The sequence below is a fragment of the Excalfactoria chinensis genome, chromosome 2 (genome assembly GCF_039878825.1).
Source record: "Excalfactoria chinensis isolate bCotChi1 chromosome 2, bCotChi1.hap2, whole genome shotgun sequence".
NCBI classification, from domain to species: domain Eukaryota; kingdom Metazoa; phylum Chordata; class Aves; order Galliformes; family Phasianidae; genus Excalfactoria; species Excalfactoria chinensis.
Genome location: NC_092826.1, coordinates 26,908,949 through 26,925,058, shown reverse-complemented (window position 1 = coordinate 26,925,058; position 16,110 = coordinate 26,908,949). Strand labels below are relative to the sequence as shown.

The 16,110-nt window shown below is 44.0% G+C and overlaps 1 protein-coding gene across 3 annotated transcripts in view; it reads right to left on the bottom strand.

The window, feature by feature from the left end:
• The window catches only part of PAG1 (phosphoprotein membrane anchor with glycosphingolipid microdomains 1), a 103,149-nt gene that overhangs the window by 9,271 nt on the left and 77,768 nt on the right, over positions 1 to 16,110 (bottom strand). For all 3 annotated transcript variants that reach the window (XM_072329088.1, XM_072329089.1, XM_072329090.1), the window contains 5 exons: positions 12,099 to 12,309; positions 8,597 to 8,648; positions 7,978 to 8,074; positions 4,979 to 5,574; positions 780 to 839 (listed from right to left, as the gene is read on the bottom strand). In XM_072329088.1, the coding sequence (XP_072185189.1) occupies positions 780 to 839; positions 4,979 to 5,574; positions 7,978 to 8,074; positions 8,597 to 8,648; positions 12,099 to 12,223 (930 nt within the window). In that variant the 5' untranslated portion in view covers positions 12,224 to 12,309. The remainder of the gene's footprint in view (positions 1 to 779; positions 840 to 4,978; positions 5,575 to 7,977; positions 8,075 to 8,596; positions 8,649 to 12,098; positions 12,310 to 16,110) is intronic.

Sequence of the window (16,110 nt, the reverse complement as noted above, 5' to 3'; positions counted from 1 at the left end):
AGCCATGTTATGGCCCTGGAACCAACCTGGGTTAAATGAGGAGACAGCACCAGAGGGATGATGAGCTTTAGCTGCTGGGACGCAGAAGGTTGCTCTCTGATCTTTCCTCTTTTATTTTAACAGTAGCAAGTAGTTAAACAAACTCGAAACAGTGTTGTTTTTTTTCCTGCCTGTTTCTATTTTATCCCCTTTTTGGCACTGAATTGCATGAACCCATAAGGAGCAGCGTGCTCATCCCTGTCTGGGAGTGCCTTCCCAGCAGCAAGCACCAGCTCACCCAGCTCACCACCAGGGCTGCGTTTGCTTTATGTCCAGAGAATATGCTTGTAAACCCTAAGGGAGCGTTGGATACAACTATATGTAATCTGATTTTTGTTTCATTTTTTCATCTTTGTTTCAATCTCCTCAATTTATTTAACCAACAAACACTTAGAATAGCAATGCATGTGCTTCAGAGCCCTGAACACTTTGCAAGAGAAAGGTGGGGCTCGTTTCAAACTCAGAATCCAACCAAAAAGCTGCCCTAACATTCAGCTTGTTGGGCCTCCTATTATTTTCTGCTTCCTTTTTTCAACCTACAGGCCTGATAAAACCATATACTATAATGCTTCTGATCTCAGGAATGCGGCAGTGCAAACTCTGTACAGAAAAACTTGGGCTTTCATTCTCCCTTTAGACAATTTTTACCTCAGATTCTGCTTAATCATGCGGAGCTTATGCTAATTTCTCCCTGAAAAAAGGTCTCTAGCTCATTACTGAATTTTATACAAGAAACCTACTTCGTCTTCTGTAAGAGATGGATCTTCCTCTCGAGACTTGTAAGACATCGAACTAAGCCTCTGTAAAAAAAAAGGAAGAAAGAAAGAAAAAAAGGCTCATTACCAGTCAACAGTGTGATACCTACAATAAAACCCTCACACTACAATCAATACGTTGTATTTTATGGTCATTTGCTCACTAGTTCCATTTCACGGAGCTAATTTCCAGCGTACATCTCTGGAGATAACAGCCCTGAGGTTAGTAGAGCTTTTTAATGTATCTGCTCTTATGCTGACCTGAAAAGGGCAAATATAATGTAATGCTTAAAACAAACTCCGCTGTGCTGTATCCCTGCCTTCAGACTTCCAATGAAGCAAGAAAGAGTCTGCAAAGGCTTTTGAGCAATTTAAAGTGAGCTATGGTAAATCTTCAGGTACGTTCCTAGAATACAAAAGGACTACACTGAACTGGTGTCTTCCTCGTGGAAGTCACACAAGACTTTTTGCCTTAGAGGTTCCTTACAGCACAGTCCTTCCTTTCCTGGTGCTTTTACTTCTGATCAGTTCCAAGCTTCCCACTCCAGTCCTGACAAACACCCCCATGTGCTGACAGCCCTGCACTTGTTTTCCTACTACATACCATTTTTTCCTCTAAGCACAAAACCCATGACACGGGTCTTGAAGGATATCGCCGTGTTGGGAACTGAAAAAAATACTTGCTCCTGAACAGTTTGTACCTAGCAATATTATAAATCACACTAGAAACCTCAGTGCAAACAGAACATGTCCTTGTTTTCGATCCCCTTTCCTTTAGTTCCTCGACAGCACTGGATTTTGTGCTTGTTGGCTTGGCTGTGCTCCTGACTGAGGCACCAGAACAAGGATGCCATTCTCCTCTGGTGCATTAGCAAGAGACGCTTTGCCCATCCTCATGCTGTGCTGGTCTGAAATCAGATGGGCAGCAGCCAAACGCACACACAGAGCACTTCTACCACCCTTCCTGTGTTTGCTCACTATGGAGAGACCTGGGAGAAAAAGGAGATCTGTGCTGCCTTTTCTGATTAAAAAAACTTTAGAAAAAGTATTCTTCCCCTCCAGTTTTAATAGAAGGGCTACACCCAAGTTCTTCCAGTTCACAAAGGCCTGGAAGAGGTGCTGTGATACTAAATTTGCCTTTCTTCACCAAAACATTCCACAGCGGTTTGGCACACTGAGCTCTCTCCCAAAGCAAGAAGCAAGAATCATCGAACCATGGAATCATTAAGGTTGGAAAAGACCACTAAGATCATCTAGGCCAGGCATGTCCCACCTGCAGGCTGCACACAGCTCGGCCTGGCTTGCAGTGTGGCCAATCCCTGCCACACGCCATCATGGCGGCATCCAGCTCTGCCCTGGCCTGACTCCTCGGCACCAACAGAACATCGGTGCGCTGTAAGCCCCGTCTGACACCAGGACAAATGGAATGTACAGAGCTGCAATCAAAAACCTGATCAAAAACCCCTCTACCAGACTTTTACAAGACCTCTCTCACCAGAGAGAAATATCCCTCCCTTCACAGTCACGCCTTCTTCGTGTCATCCCTTTTTTGCAGTACATACATTCATGCCGTTCCCTCTGCTCAATCTCAATATGTTTTATTACAAAGCACTGGAAATTAAAGTAAGTTTTGTTTCTCTATGTACACTAACTATGTTATACACTTCATGAGTGCTGGTGCAAAAATAATGCCAGTGGTGGAGGCTCTTGTTCATCACTGGTAAAAAAGGATAGTTAATGGTGGTGACTATGTGGAAAAAATAATTCTGTAGATAAGAATCTGCTCTATCACATGGTGCTATTGTGCTCTTCGTAGCTGCTGTAGTTTCCATGGAAATAAACAGGAGGCATTAGTTTTGGAGCAATGTACGTATACGTGGCCCAGTGCAATTCCTCCTCACTCAGACCAGGCAAACCAAGAGGCTGGACGCCTATGCTCTGAAGAAGAAACACCGGTGAAGTCCATCTAACTAAAGTAATTACAAACATAGCACTTATTTCCATAAACATCTTGTTCCTGGTTGCCACATCAGAAAACACAGGCACTGCACCGCAACGCTTGAAGAAGGAGAAGAAAGGGAAAAATTATCACCACAACAGAAAAAAACACTCCTGCGCCCACCTCCACATACAATGCCAACAATAATGACATTTATATATTCAATCAATTACCATTTCCAACTCTGCTGCAGCTGTAGCTCTCAAGGACAGGACAGGCGCACGCCTCGATGCATAATGCATGCACCTAGCAGAGGGCTCGCCAATGAGATGATGCTGCCAAGGCTTAACTCGGGATGACATTAGCTCTGAATAAATTTTAATTAGAAAAACACCTTTATTTTTTATTTTTTTTTCCTGGCACTTAGAGAACTGCATGTGCCATCTCTTGATTAATCCTTCAAAACCTGAACCATTTTAATCAATTCCCAGTCATTGCAGGCACTGACACTGTATACACAGTGTGCTGGGAGCTCCCAAACAGCAAACATGCCTCCTCTGTATCACTGATGGGGAAATACAATGATTTTCTGGAAACTTTTCACACCTAGAAAGGAAAATGTCACTGGTTCTGAGAGCTGTTTCTCTACAAAATTAATTAGAAATTACATACGGCCTGAATTGGACAGAGGGGAGCGTTGGTGGGCTATGAGCAACACACTATATTAATTTACTACTTAATGAGCTTGTTATTTGTAAGAATGTGCACTGAAGAGTCTGGATGAACAATGTTCAGAGCATGAGTCTTCTCTGTATTCACACTGGCTCCCTGGGGCTCTTCTATACATTATACAGTTAAACACCAAATCATAGAATCATAGAATGGTTTGGGTTGGAAGGGACCTTTAAGATCACCTGGTTCCAACCCCCTGCTGTAGACAGGGACACCTCCCTCCAGACCAGGCTGCTCAAAGCCCCATCCAGCCTGGCCTTGAGTGCTTCCAGGGAGGGGGCACTGTAACATGTATTTAACAGGTATTTTTCTGCTCTCTGCCTGGATTACTGAAGTACGTCAACCACGTAGACAACCACAAGCAAGTAATAACACCTCAGCCCTCCTATCATCTTTCAGGCTAATACTTACATTTAAATATCACATCAAATCTCAAGGAGTTTTGGAAAGGTTCATCAATATCAGACTCCAAAACTATACTGACTTGCTAAAATCAATTTTTCTTTTTTTTTTTTTTTTTTTTCCCCACAGTTATAAATTTTCTAAATCAGTTCTGAAAACTGCAAACTCAACCATTTGTGACAACTCTGTGATTGTTCGAAAGGATCCTTAGAACGGATCCTGGTGAAAAAGGAAAACGGGTAAGCTCACTGAAAATATCACCATTGCGTCTCAGGGGGTCCGCCATGAAGGCTGGGAGCACGAATGAGCTGCTGAGAGAACACAGTGCTTGACTGAGGTCACAATTATCACGTGTGACAAACAGAACTCGACGAGTACAAAAATCTACAGGTTTAGAGAGTTTCGGTAGCCTTTAAGGCTGGCTTAGTGGAGATGTTTAATTTCGCGCTTCTCTCCTGCGATCTGTTGTACACAGGACCTGCTGAATAGCAGCTACGAGACCAAAAGATGATCTTACATTTTGAAAGTCTACAACTGCAGTCCCTCTTCCTCTCTTTACTGTCCCTATCATTTCATACAGAGGGAGACCAGATGAGCGGCACTGAGTAGAGGTACAGTGCTCACACAGCAAAGCTGGGTGGCCCAACACAAGAGGCACATCTAAAGCTACAGCATCTGCCAGAAATGTCTCAATTCCCTGTTTGCAGATTTAGCTCTTACTAGAAGAAAAAAAACCCACACAAAACAAGGCTGAGTCTGAACAATATATAGCTGTTAACAAAGGCACCGGATACCTACTGTAATAGTACCCACAAATATAATACCATTAAATAAAGAAGCAGAGGCTTTTTATGTAATTTCTAGACAATATTTGGGAAAAGCTTTATGAAAAGCATACTGGAAGGATCCTGCTTATAGGTTCCTATAAAACAAACACATGCCTTTAATACGGAAGCTGTGCTGTGCATTTTCCCATTCTCCTATTTTAGCCTTGCCTCACTTTGAGTGTGTTTTAATTTCTAGACATTTTTTGCCATTTTAAAAAACCTCCTCAGCCCTGTACGTTCTCCAGCTCCTGTCTAGCAGTCGGACACGGTCAAGTAGTGCTTACCTTCTCTGGTTTACTTGCTCCTTCTGTCCCTTCTCCTTCATCCACTTCATTCTCTTGCACATTCTCATTCTCATCAAGAAGTTTCATGGGTACCGGAGGAGGCAGTTCATCCTCTACATCCGGCGTGTTGTCAAGAGGGCTTTCTGAATTAGCACTTTGGCGACTTTTTTTGTTTCGGTCAACAGATGCATATTCTGCTGATTCAACCCTGCGCTCAGGAATCTGATCCTGACCTTCAGTAACCATCATTGAAGCCGCTGACTTTCTGCTGCAGCTTCTTTCCACGTTGGCTGCTGCTCCGACATCTTTGATTTCCTTCACAGTTTCATACAAGCAGTCTTCAACTATGTTCTCTTGAGAGGAGCTGTCTTTCAGGACTTCATAAGGCCCTTCCATTCCGAGACCTTGATCATTTTCGGCATTCCTAGCTGAGATGATGGTCTCCATGGTATTGTTAGGGGGAATACTGGGTAGTTCCCGGCTCTGGTGACATTTTAAGGATTTCCCAAGACTATCCTGTTCTAGCAGATCAGAAATAGATGTTTGTACTTCTTCGTAAGGCTGGATACAGGCAGTCGTACTGTCCTCTGAGAGCACTACAGAAAATGATTAAAGAAGGATTTAAGACAACAGCATGACTAAGAAAAGCAAATCTGGTTGGGTACTCTCTCCATTACTTCAGTTTTATCTCTCATTAAATAGGGTAAATGATAGTAATGCCTGAAAAAGTCATCACGTTTTCAGTTTACCAGAAATTTTCATTTATGGAGATTTTAGCACTCTATTGTTAAAACATCATTCTGACAACACCTTAAATGCTCCGTGCACCCTCACATCACTTTACACAGCAGTGTTCTCAATAAGAATTGGTGGGTAGGCACAGGTATGTTCAGCTGGCTCGTACTTGGTTCTGTTGAATGCTTACAGACTGCTGAGTCATCTCCAATGAGGAACAGTGGCATGAAGCCTCAAACCAATGGCATTTAAAATATCTCAAAGAGATTTTCCTCTTCCACTTCCTTATTTTGCAGTCAAAAACTGATTTTTTGCTGCTTTCTCCCTACCCAGCCTCACCTTCTTAAACACGCTGGCCGGATTCTAATCTGACCCACACCTCACTCAACCTTGCTGAAGTCAGCCTCACGGCTCTCAACATCCAGAGCAGTTTATCAGAAGGCTGCATCATATTTCTCCAGCACAGAATGTAGGCTGACAACCTACTAACGAGCCAGCACATAAGCATAAAAGAGAAGATTAGTTGGTAGAGTGTGTTTAAGTCACAGAAGTGGGCCACATCTCTGTCACAAATAGGGCACTGAGGACTGAAATTTGTGGAATTTTTCATCTTATGGTGCTCACATAAGACATTTGCCTGTGTACACAGATGTATACATACACATGGACATACGAGCACATTCCAGATAGTACAGCGTATGCTACTTCATGTGACACTATTATTTCCTTCAAAGAGCACTTCTGAATAGCTTTACAGTACAGTTCCCATGTCCTTCTCTTGGAAAAATCTACCCGTTCTTCCATTTCCTTTAGAGTGTCTGACATTATGACACCGAGTGTTACTGAAGCAATCAGTGCCATTGATTTGGTGGTTGATGTTTCTTTATCTTGTGCTCTGGGCATGCAGACTCACACAGCCAACTCCCCTGGGAGCTGTAATCTGACAAGAGAACCCAGGAAATAACTTAAGGTGTGAGTAATTGCTACATGTATAAGAAATGTGAGAAGAAAAGGAAAACATCCTTCTCCATTCACCTGCCCCCTGTGCACACCTGGAGAAGAGTAAGACATGTGCAAGGGGTCCTGTTCACTCTCCATGCTCCCTGCAGGCTTCCTGAGGAAGGTTCCTGAGCAGGAACCAGCCTGGAGAAACTGCAGCACATTTTCCCCACCTGGCCCTCAGGGATATCAGTGCTCTGTAGAAGGTTTGGTGTAGATAAGCAGTCACCAACACAATGGTGGCAGGTTGGGCAGAAGAAAAAATAACGTGTTTGATGGTGCTGCTCTCATAGAGCTTCTCCCTCTCAAAAGGAAGAAACAGCCAAAGAAAGAAGTTTTAACAGAAATTATACATAAAGCATAATTAAAATAAAGTAAATCGGTTCCTGTTGTGTGAAAGGGTTGCTATGCACATTGTAAGCTGAGTGTTATCCAACAGTCTAGAATCTGCCTGACAGCTGACAGCACTGTTTCCTCTTAGCAGCAGACTCCAAAAGCTGAATGTGTGGTGACCACTGGCAGGCAGGAATGCCTCCCTGCAAAGGGCTCTGCTCTGCACACAGAGTCACTGGGAGATGTAAACAGTGCAACAAGTCAATGTATGGGAACTGCAGTGAAATGCAATGGCGATGTGTAGAAACTCCTTTGATTATTTGTCTCAGGGGGTTAAAGCTTTTATAGCTTACCCTCCAGCTTCACAGTGAGCTGCAAGTAACGGGACATGGCCCCGGTGCCACAGTAAGCCATTGGCTCTCAGCAGTGCTGAACCAAGAGCACATTTATTTTTAGGCACAGCTGAGCAAAGTATTTTCCAGAGCTACGTGACTTTCAATGAGCGTGAATCTTTTTGAGTGCTCAGCAAAAAAAAGAATAAGAAAAAAAGGAACTGTATTTGTTTCCTAAAATACAAAAACACAAGCGACAGCCTCCTATAGCACGGGTCTATGACCTAAAGCTGTAGTCCCTGAAGGAGGACCTGAAATACTTCCACAGACATCAGAGCACTTCCAAAGCACCAAGGTCCAGCTGATATCCCAGCTCCATAGCTGGCTGAGATGGAAAGCCAGCAGGCTGTGTTTGGTGACTGGGTCTATCTGCACCTGTATTCAGGCAAACAACAGGACTACATGCAAGGACAGCAAATGTCTGGAAACCCAAGACATCACCACAAATTACAAAAGCTTTACAGCACGGCTGAGTTGGGAGCTGTAAGTGTGGGCACTGCACTTCATGGCCATCCTGCCCATCAGAGCGGCGCTGCTCACCGTCGCCGTTGCTGAGTGCGCCGTTCTGCTCACTGCTGGGTGGCGGCTCCGTGGCGGAGCTGGTGATGGAGTGGCTGAACACCTCCTTCTCGGAAGGCTGCAACACAAAGCAGGTGGGTTGCATCAATGCGGGGGCGGAACACTTGTTTCCAACAACAGATACATAATGAATTTCGTTCTCGTCTCAGGAGTGCTGACTTGCATTATTTATTGCCAGGAAGGTCAAATCATGCACACTGTTCTCCAAGAGTTATTCATGTTTTTACAGATGTTAGAACAAACTGATGCAAGTACGCCCTAGGTGATCTCCCTTCCAAACTCAGTGTGAATAGAAAACCGCCACTTAACCAGTTAGAAGACAGTGGCTGACAAATGGGTAAACCACACTTGCACTTCAACCTGACCAAAAGGAAATCAGGAGATCTGGAGCAACAACAAAAAATGCAGATTATTGAGACTGACTGAAGTTGTCCTCCTTTTACTGCTCTGAAACTCCTAAATTTCCTGTGCTCAACAGCCGCCAAACTCCAGATGTGTTTTCCAACCTGCAGTATTCTGCAAGGGGCCTGATGCAGAACAACCCCAAGGAAGACATAAGCTGCCAGAAACAAACACTTACCACGCTCATCAGATTTTCATGATCTCCATTCTGATGTTTGGACTTCTTTTCCCTTAGTGAAGAAGTACAACATGTTAGGACAGATTATACTAATCTTCAAAAGTCAATCATTAATGGCTTTTACACAGCTGCAGGGAGCTGAACACAGCTGCTGATTCACAACATTATTACAAATGGAATAACTAATGATGATTACAGGGGTAGGTGTGGTTTCAACATTAGGTCATCAGCAAGATGTGGTGGTGGTGAACATATCCTGAGGAGGTACAGTGAACACACACAACCTTTTTTCTTGTTTAATGTAGGATCACACTGAAGAGTTACTGATGGTAATCATAGTATTATTATCACCAATTGAATTGAAACTGAAACATTCAGAGATACATGATACATGTGTTTTGATAACAGATGACCTGTGAGTTCCCTAAACTGCATGAATAAAAGGTGTCTGTCTTCTAAAGTAGAAGAAACCCACACAATTCATCCTACTTCTGCTCCATGCCAGTTACAATGAATAAGCATGAGAGCATGAGCAGTTCAAGAAAGTCTACAAATCACATAGTAGCAGAGGCTCTGAACTTCACTTTTAGATGAATTCTGCTTCAATGGAAACTTAGCAACTCAAGCAACTCAAACTCAAGGTCTGGACTGAGTTTCCAGTTGCTACCATTTTGGAAATAGAGCCATAGAACTGTTTTAGTTTGAAAAGTCCTTTAAAGGTCATCTGGTTCGACTCCTCTGCAATGAACAGGAACACTTAACAGCTAGATCAGGTGCTCAGAGCCTGGTCCAGCCTGACCCTGAATGTCTCCAGGGATGGGGCAGCCACCACCTCTCTGGGCAACCTGTTCCAGTGCTTCACTGTCCTCACTTTAGAAAGTTTCTTCCCTATATCCGATCTAAATCTTCCCTGTTTTCATTTGAGACCATTTTCCCTTGTCCTATCACAACAGACCCTGCTAAAGAGTCTGTCCCCCTTCTTTCTTATAGGCTCTTATTTTGAAATACTGTAATAAACCACAAGTTTTTAATAATCACGCCCTCTCCCCAAGGTAAAAAAGCAAGTTAAAAAGGTGAGAAAATGCTGATGAAATGAAATCTGTGATACTTTTAAGTCTATAACACATCATCCTTCCCACATTAGCAACAGTTAAAATTCTACCTGATTGTGAAATGAGAAGACAGAGCAAGGAAGTCTGCAGCCATGCCCAGATTGTACAGACCATTGTTAACATTTGTTAAAGTTCTTTGGAAGTTTTCTGACTCTGACATTTTAGAATGAGAAGACTGTGTTTAGTTTTCCATGTCCTCAACCACTTCTGAAAAGTAAGCTAGGAAAAAATTTTACATAATTGCATTTATGCATAAACAACCTGCCCTACACAATGACCTGCAATAAAAGATACTGTGTGTAGACCTGCAACACAATCATTTATTAAAGAGCTTCGTCAGATAGTTTCCGACAGTGCATCTCTGTAACTGCAAGGACACACCCAGTGGTTTGATTTGGTTTTAAAAACATTTTTCTAGCAATGTTTCAATGTTTGGGGTGAAATTACACATTCCAGCTCTGGCTTTTCAGGTTGTCAAACAGCTGCTGGTGATGACCACAACTGCGTTTTGCAGTGTGAGCATTAGAGAAATCCTCCTGTGAAACAGCCTTACATTGTGGATGTATGTTATGCCAGAATAGCGTGTTTCTATGGTTGTACAGCTTCCTGAAGAGTACACTCAGCCTCCAGGCAGGTGTCTTTTAAGACAGGACAGACCCTATACGATCCCACCCTTTAGAGAGGCTGAACTCTCCAAAGGCCAAAGCAAAAAAGAAATTCATAGAAATGACCTCCCTTTCCTTTTCACCTACACTGTTTCTGTTCTGTTCAGTTCACTTCATTTTCTCTACTGATAACGGGTCATGGAAACGTTTATTTCTCTCTGTGAAATCACCTATTCTCTCAGAAAACCTGGCATGTCCAAAAGTCCAAATGATGAGTTAGGAAGAGGGAGCTGCACATTTGTGTGCTAGAGAGAGGAGAGGTCCCTGAGAAGAGGACATCTCCCAGCAAGATAGAGGGACTGATGGCAGCTGCTGACTTTTCCTCAGCAGGGACTAGCACTGACATACTGCTCCTGTCCTGCATAACCCTGAGGACTGCTGGATCTGAGCAGAAAACAACAGCCGTCTGGCTTACCCTTCCACGTTACACCAAGCCATGCAGCCCTCGTTTCCCTTACGCCTGCCCACATCAGCTCTGCCTCCTGGTTTATAAAAAGTTTTGATGTGTTTGCACTTTTTCAGCATAAAACGCAAAACCTTTCTGCTTTTATTTCACATCTTGCACTTCTCCAGCTAGGAGTAAAGCAGCATTTAATACTAGCATTGGTGTAAAGAAACAGTATAGGATAGATGGAAGTGTCACAGAATCATGAAGTTTGGAGAAGACCCCTATGATCACCAAGTCCAACCATCAACCCATCCCGCCATGCCTGCTAACCGTGTATTGCAGTGCCACATCCACATGTCTCTTGAGCACCTCCAGGGATGGTGACTCCATCACCATCAGTGTGTGCCCCCGGTGGCGCACGGTGGTAGAAGTGCCGCTTGCAACACTGGGGGCTCGGGTTTGAATCCCCCCTGTGGCGCAAGTGGTAGAAGTGCCGCGCTGCTACACAGAGGGCTCGAATCCTGGGGGTTGAACTCGATGACCTCTAAGGTCCCTTCCAACTCGCACGATACTATGATACTATGATAACTCCCTGGGCAGCCCATTCCTGTGCGTTCCCACTCCCTCTGAGAAGAAATTTTTCCTAACATCCCACCTGAACCTCCTTTGGTACAACACATGGCCATTCTCTCTCACCCTATCAATCAAAGTTTTCTCTTAAGTATTAACTTAAAAAATGTTTTTAGATAGATCTCTGTGTGTGTGTTGTGTGAGCTGATATCCAGGAGAATGCAGAAAGCCAAGATATGTCAAGGGGATCTATGAGTGACGCACAGTAGGGATGGTGCTTAGAGCAGGGCTGGTGCTACCACTGCTCCTCTTCCCAGCACATCATTACAGTCAGCCTCCCCAGGGAATGAGAAAGCACGTAGCAAGCACTACAGCGTTATTCCTTCACACCGAAAATACATTTTTAGATTGCTCCTCTGCAGCAGAAAACAGTAAGGACTGCTCAAATTCAGGTTTGTTCTGAAAACAAATGTACTGTCAGGCATGAGCTCCCAGATAAATTACCCTGAGGGTAAAACAGTACTGGAAGCCAACCCATAGACTTACCTGTGGGCACATCATGGAAAAGGCAGAGTAGTGTGAATTAACTTAGCTCTCCAAAAATGCAAGTGACTACTTTGCATTAACTTACTACAATGCAATAATTAGGTACTTCTGCACTTAAGTTCTCAGTGTTTCTCACTAATTAGTTACCAGTGCAGTTATTTCAGTCCATGCAATTACTTGACTTGAGAAATGTCACTGCTTCCTAAGCTTCTGAGTCATACCTGTTGCAGCTGGAGCAGAGAAAGATGAGGAAGGTGAGGAATAAGAGCGTTGTTACAGCTGCCAAGCTACCCCACAGGATGACATGGACCCGTCCACTGCTGAGGAAGACACTGTCTGGTCCCATGATAGCAGCGGGAGCTGGTGTCACTGGGGATGAAGAGGCTGCCTCTTGGAGAAGGCTGGCATCTGTGCCGAACGCAGCTTCTGTGTCTGCGGAGAGAGAAACAAGTTTGAAAGTTAACGCAGATTTTGAGGATAATGAATGTGACAGCTCCAAATCTGGCAGGAGAGATTTTCAGATGGAGATCTTAGGAAAAAAAAAACAACCAGTTCTGAGTGCAAGACAGCCAGCCAAAGATTATCTTCAGCTACATTTCTGATGGGGACATAGAACAAACCTTGTCAAATATTAATGCAGCCCGTTACATATCTACAATCTCAGCATGAGTAAAATGTAGCACGATACCTCTGTGCTATCTCTATACTTGTACTTTGAGAAAGAAAGTTTACAAATTTACTTCAAGGCACAGAGTAGTCTATTTTGCAATGATGTTCGTTCATTCCATTGCAAAGCGAGCGTTCAAAAAACAACTACTGCAAAGCTAACATGATAAAGAGTTGCAGCAGGACTTCGTCTCCTATCCCCATCACAACACATTCAGTGTTTAAAGTACAATGACAAGTAAGTTACATAACATTTGTACGTGTTCTTAATGTAATACAGTGTTGGCTTATGGAATGTTGAAAAAATACAAAAGATGGAGAACAGCGAGAATCTCACATATTGTCGAAGTGCAGAACATGTTTTACTCGTAGTACCAACACCCAATAGGCACTGCAGCACACCTCAGTGAAGATGACTACTTTGGATCAGCTCCTATGGTGGATTTTGCTGCCATGCTGAGCCATCTCCTTCTGCAGTTATTTTGTTAGAGAATGAAAAAATGAACCTTTAAAAGCAATGGAAGGCTGCTCTAAAAATGATGCATCTTGCAGATGTAATTCTGATGCAGCCCTACCTTTTCTCTCTTCTAAAGTCAAACCAAGGCTATGTGCACACTGAGTCATAGTCACATCCCTGACTGGAAAGGCATTAGAGCTTCGGAGATGAGGAATCAGATTTAGTCAGGAACCCCACCAGTGGCTGGGTAACAACCTGATGTAATCCCATTTACTACAACCCTTTGAGCCCAAACCATCAGCCATCTGTTCACCCACTGCACTCTGTTTTTGTATAGCTGTCTGCTGGGCATTTTGTTCAGAAGGAAGCTGTAAGAAAAAGAATTGAAAGCTTTGCTGAAACCCAATCAGATTACATTAACTGGCTGCTCTTGGTCAACCAGATGGGTGACTTTGTCATAAAAGGAGATACAGTTAATCAAATAGGACTTTCTCCTCAGGAACCCACACTGGCTGTGACCGATGACTGCACTGTCTTTCAAATGTTTTTCACTAACTCCCAAAACAATTTTCTCCACAGTTTTTCCAGGCATCAAAGTGGGACTGACAGGCTGTAATTACTGGGGTCTTCCTTCTTGCCCTTCTTGAAAACTGGGACAGCATTTTCCAGCTTCCAGTTGACTGGGTCTCTCCAGCTTCCCAAGACTGCTGAAAAACAATTGAGAGAGGTCTCCCAGTCAAGCCAGCCAGTTCTTTTGAGTACCCTGGGATGAATTCCATTGGGCCCCATAGACTTCTATGTATCCAGGTGGAGCAGCAAATCCTGCACGAGTTTGAGGCTGGCTGGCCAAGAAGTGTAAGACACGAGCCAGAAATGAGAAAATCCACCAGGCAGAAGCCAAATGGAGAAAGTAAATGACCAAGGATGGAAACTGTACTTGTTTTGCAGTGAAGGGAGCTAGGAGATATGGTTTAGTGCTTTTCTGTAGGTACGGTAAAGGGAGGACGGTTGGACTAGATGATCTTGTAGGTCCTTTCCAACCTTGTGATTCTATGATTCTATGAAAGCCCAAGAATGCAGATACCAAAGCTTCAACTGTAAACTGAGAGAAAGAAATCAGAAATAGCTAAGTGCTGTGGCATTTGAACCAGGAGAGGAAACTGCTGGAGACAGCAGCTACTTGTGGAAGCAGAACAGCTCAGTAAGCTGGAAGTGCTTGGCACAGAAGCTCTACACAACAGAAGACAAGGTGCGCCCCAGTGACTTCTGGCTCCTGCAGGAGTCTGGCATCAGTGCAAGAGGACCTAGAAACTGTACAACAGCTGTGCTTTAAATGCAGAGCAGCAAGGTAAATACACAGCTAATGTAACTTGATTTCGAGCAGCCTCAGAGGCTAGCTTTAAAAAGAAATGTACGTGCAATCACGCCCACAGAACAAGAAACAGCTGACATCAAAGACCTCAGACACCTGAAATGGTTAACTACTGCTGTTAGAATAAAAAGCTATCCCGTGCTGCCCTCTGGTGAAGCTTTCTGTTAGGGGAAAGGTATGCGCACTGGTGGGGCGCATTCACACTTCAAAACCACTGCCAGCTGAGAAAACTAATTCTTACACTACACTGAATAGAAATTCCCCTTCTTGTTGGAACTTTCTGTTGCTTTTTAGACATCAATGTTTGCAATTGGCGGAACCTGGATGAGAAATAACACCCACAGCCACTTCCTCAAAACTGCACTTAACTGCACGGTTCCTTGTGTGGGTTCAGAAAGACAGGTATGTCGCTACATGACCCTCACTGTCCCTGAATAACGTGTTACTTTTCCTTACAGGTGCTGCAAGGATAAGGCACATCTCAGACATTTCAACGGGATTTGGTGGGGACAGAAGGGTATAATGTATTTATTTGTTGGTAAACTGAGAACAGAAAATGCACCCGGGGTGAAGAGTTTTGAGAGTGGGACATACAAAAGAATGTGAGGAGGCTGCAATTTTGGGGAGTGCAGAGAGTGAGGATTTTGGATAGTGAGGGCGTGCTGCAAAAGCACAGCACAGCGCCTGAATTTCTTACAAGCCTGGGAATAGAATGGCCCGGCCCAGTGCACACAGGACTCAATGACCCAGGAGGTTCCACTCTTGGTATTAATAACGAACTGCAGATACAGACTAGGCAAAGGAAGAAACTGTTCCAACAACCGAACGACTTCAGATGCGAGAACCCAATGCAGGAGAACAAGATGGTCACCAGGATCACAGCTCTCTCGTGAACCTTCAGAGCAAGAGCTGTGCTGGGCTTCCTTCTCAGGCTGTAAGGTCTCTTACCAGCTCACTACTTCCATTTCCGATACTTCCAGTGGGTGTTGTGCTCAAGGTTAGGTACACAGCAGTGAATTTAACATATCTGGGATAACTGTCTTATATTGGAGCCAATTGGCATGGCACAGTCTAGGTTAAACCTCTCCATGAAATGGTGTTTGCATCCCGGCTGTTCACCAGGAGTGGCCCCTGGCCTGAGATAGCTCATGAGCTGTGCTTGGGAAAGAGCCATTTGACTGCAGCCAAAAGAATGGCTCTGGCTGCCTTAATGCATTTAAAGCAGATTGCTTTTATCTCAGACCAAGAATCTGATGAAAGTGGGTCCTTTTTAACCTCAGTCCCTTGTGCTAGAACTCCTCCTCTCCTTTTGGTGCTCCTTCACCACAGGTTGTTCCCAGCTTTGACCCAGCCGAGTTCCTTTCATCAGCTTCCAGCTCCCATCCCTCTCCTCAAGTTCTTACTTCTGTTTGCTGCCTGAGGCAACCCCCTCTGTTATACTTGACAAAGGCAATGCTAAGATAGCAATAAACACACAAAATCATTATCCTTGTTTTAAGTTGGGTACCTAAGAGCAATTGCACACCATTAAATGCTGCTGGAGACAGCATGTGACAGGACTGCTGTCTGCACTGAGGTGCTGCTGGCAGAACCTCTCTTTACAGCGCTGTGATACCAGGATGAAGGCTGTGAGCCTTCTCCAAACACACGGTAGGAAACTTGTAAGACTGGATGGTGTTAATTTTTCTGTCTGTGTCTTGCTGTGTTCCAGCATCTAGCTGATTATATCTGGAGCCAG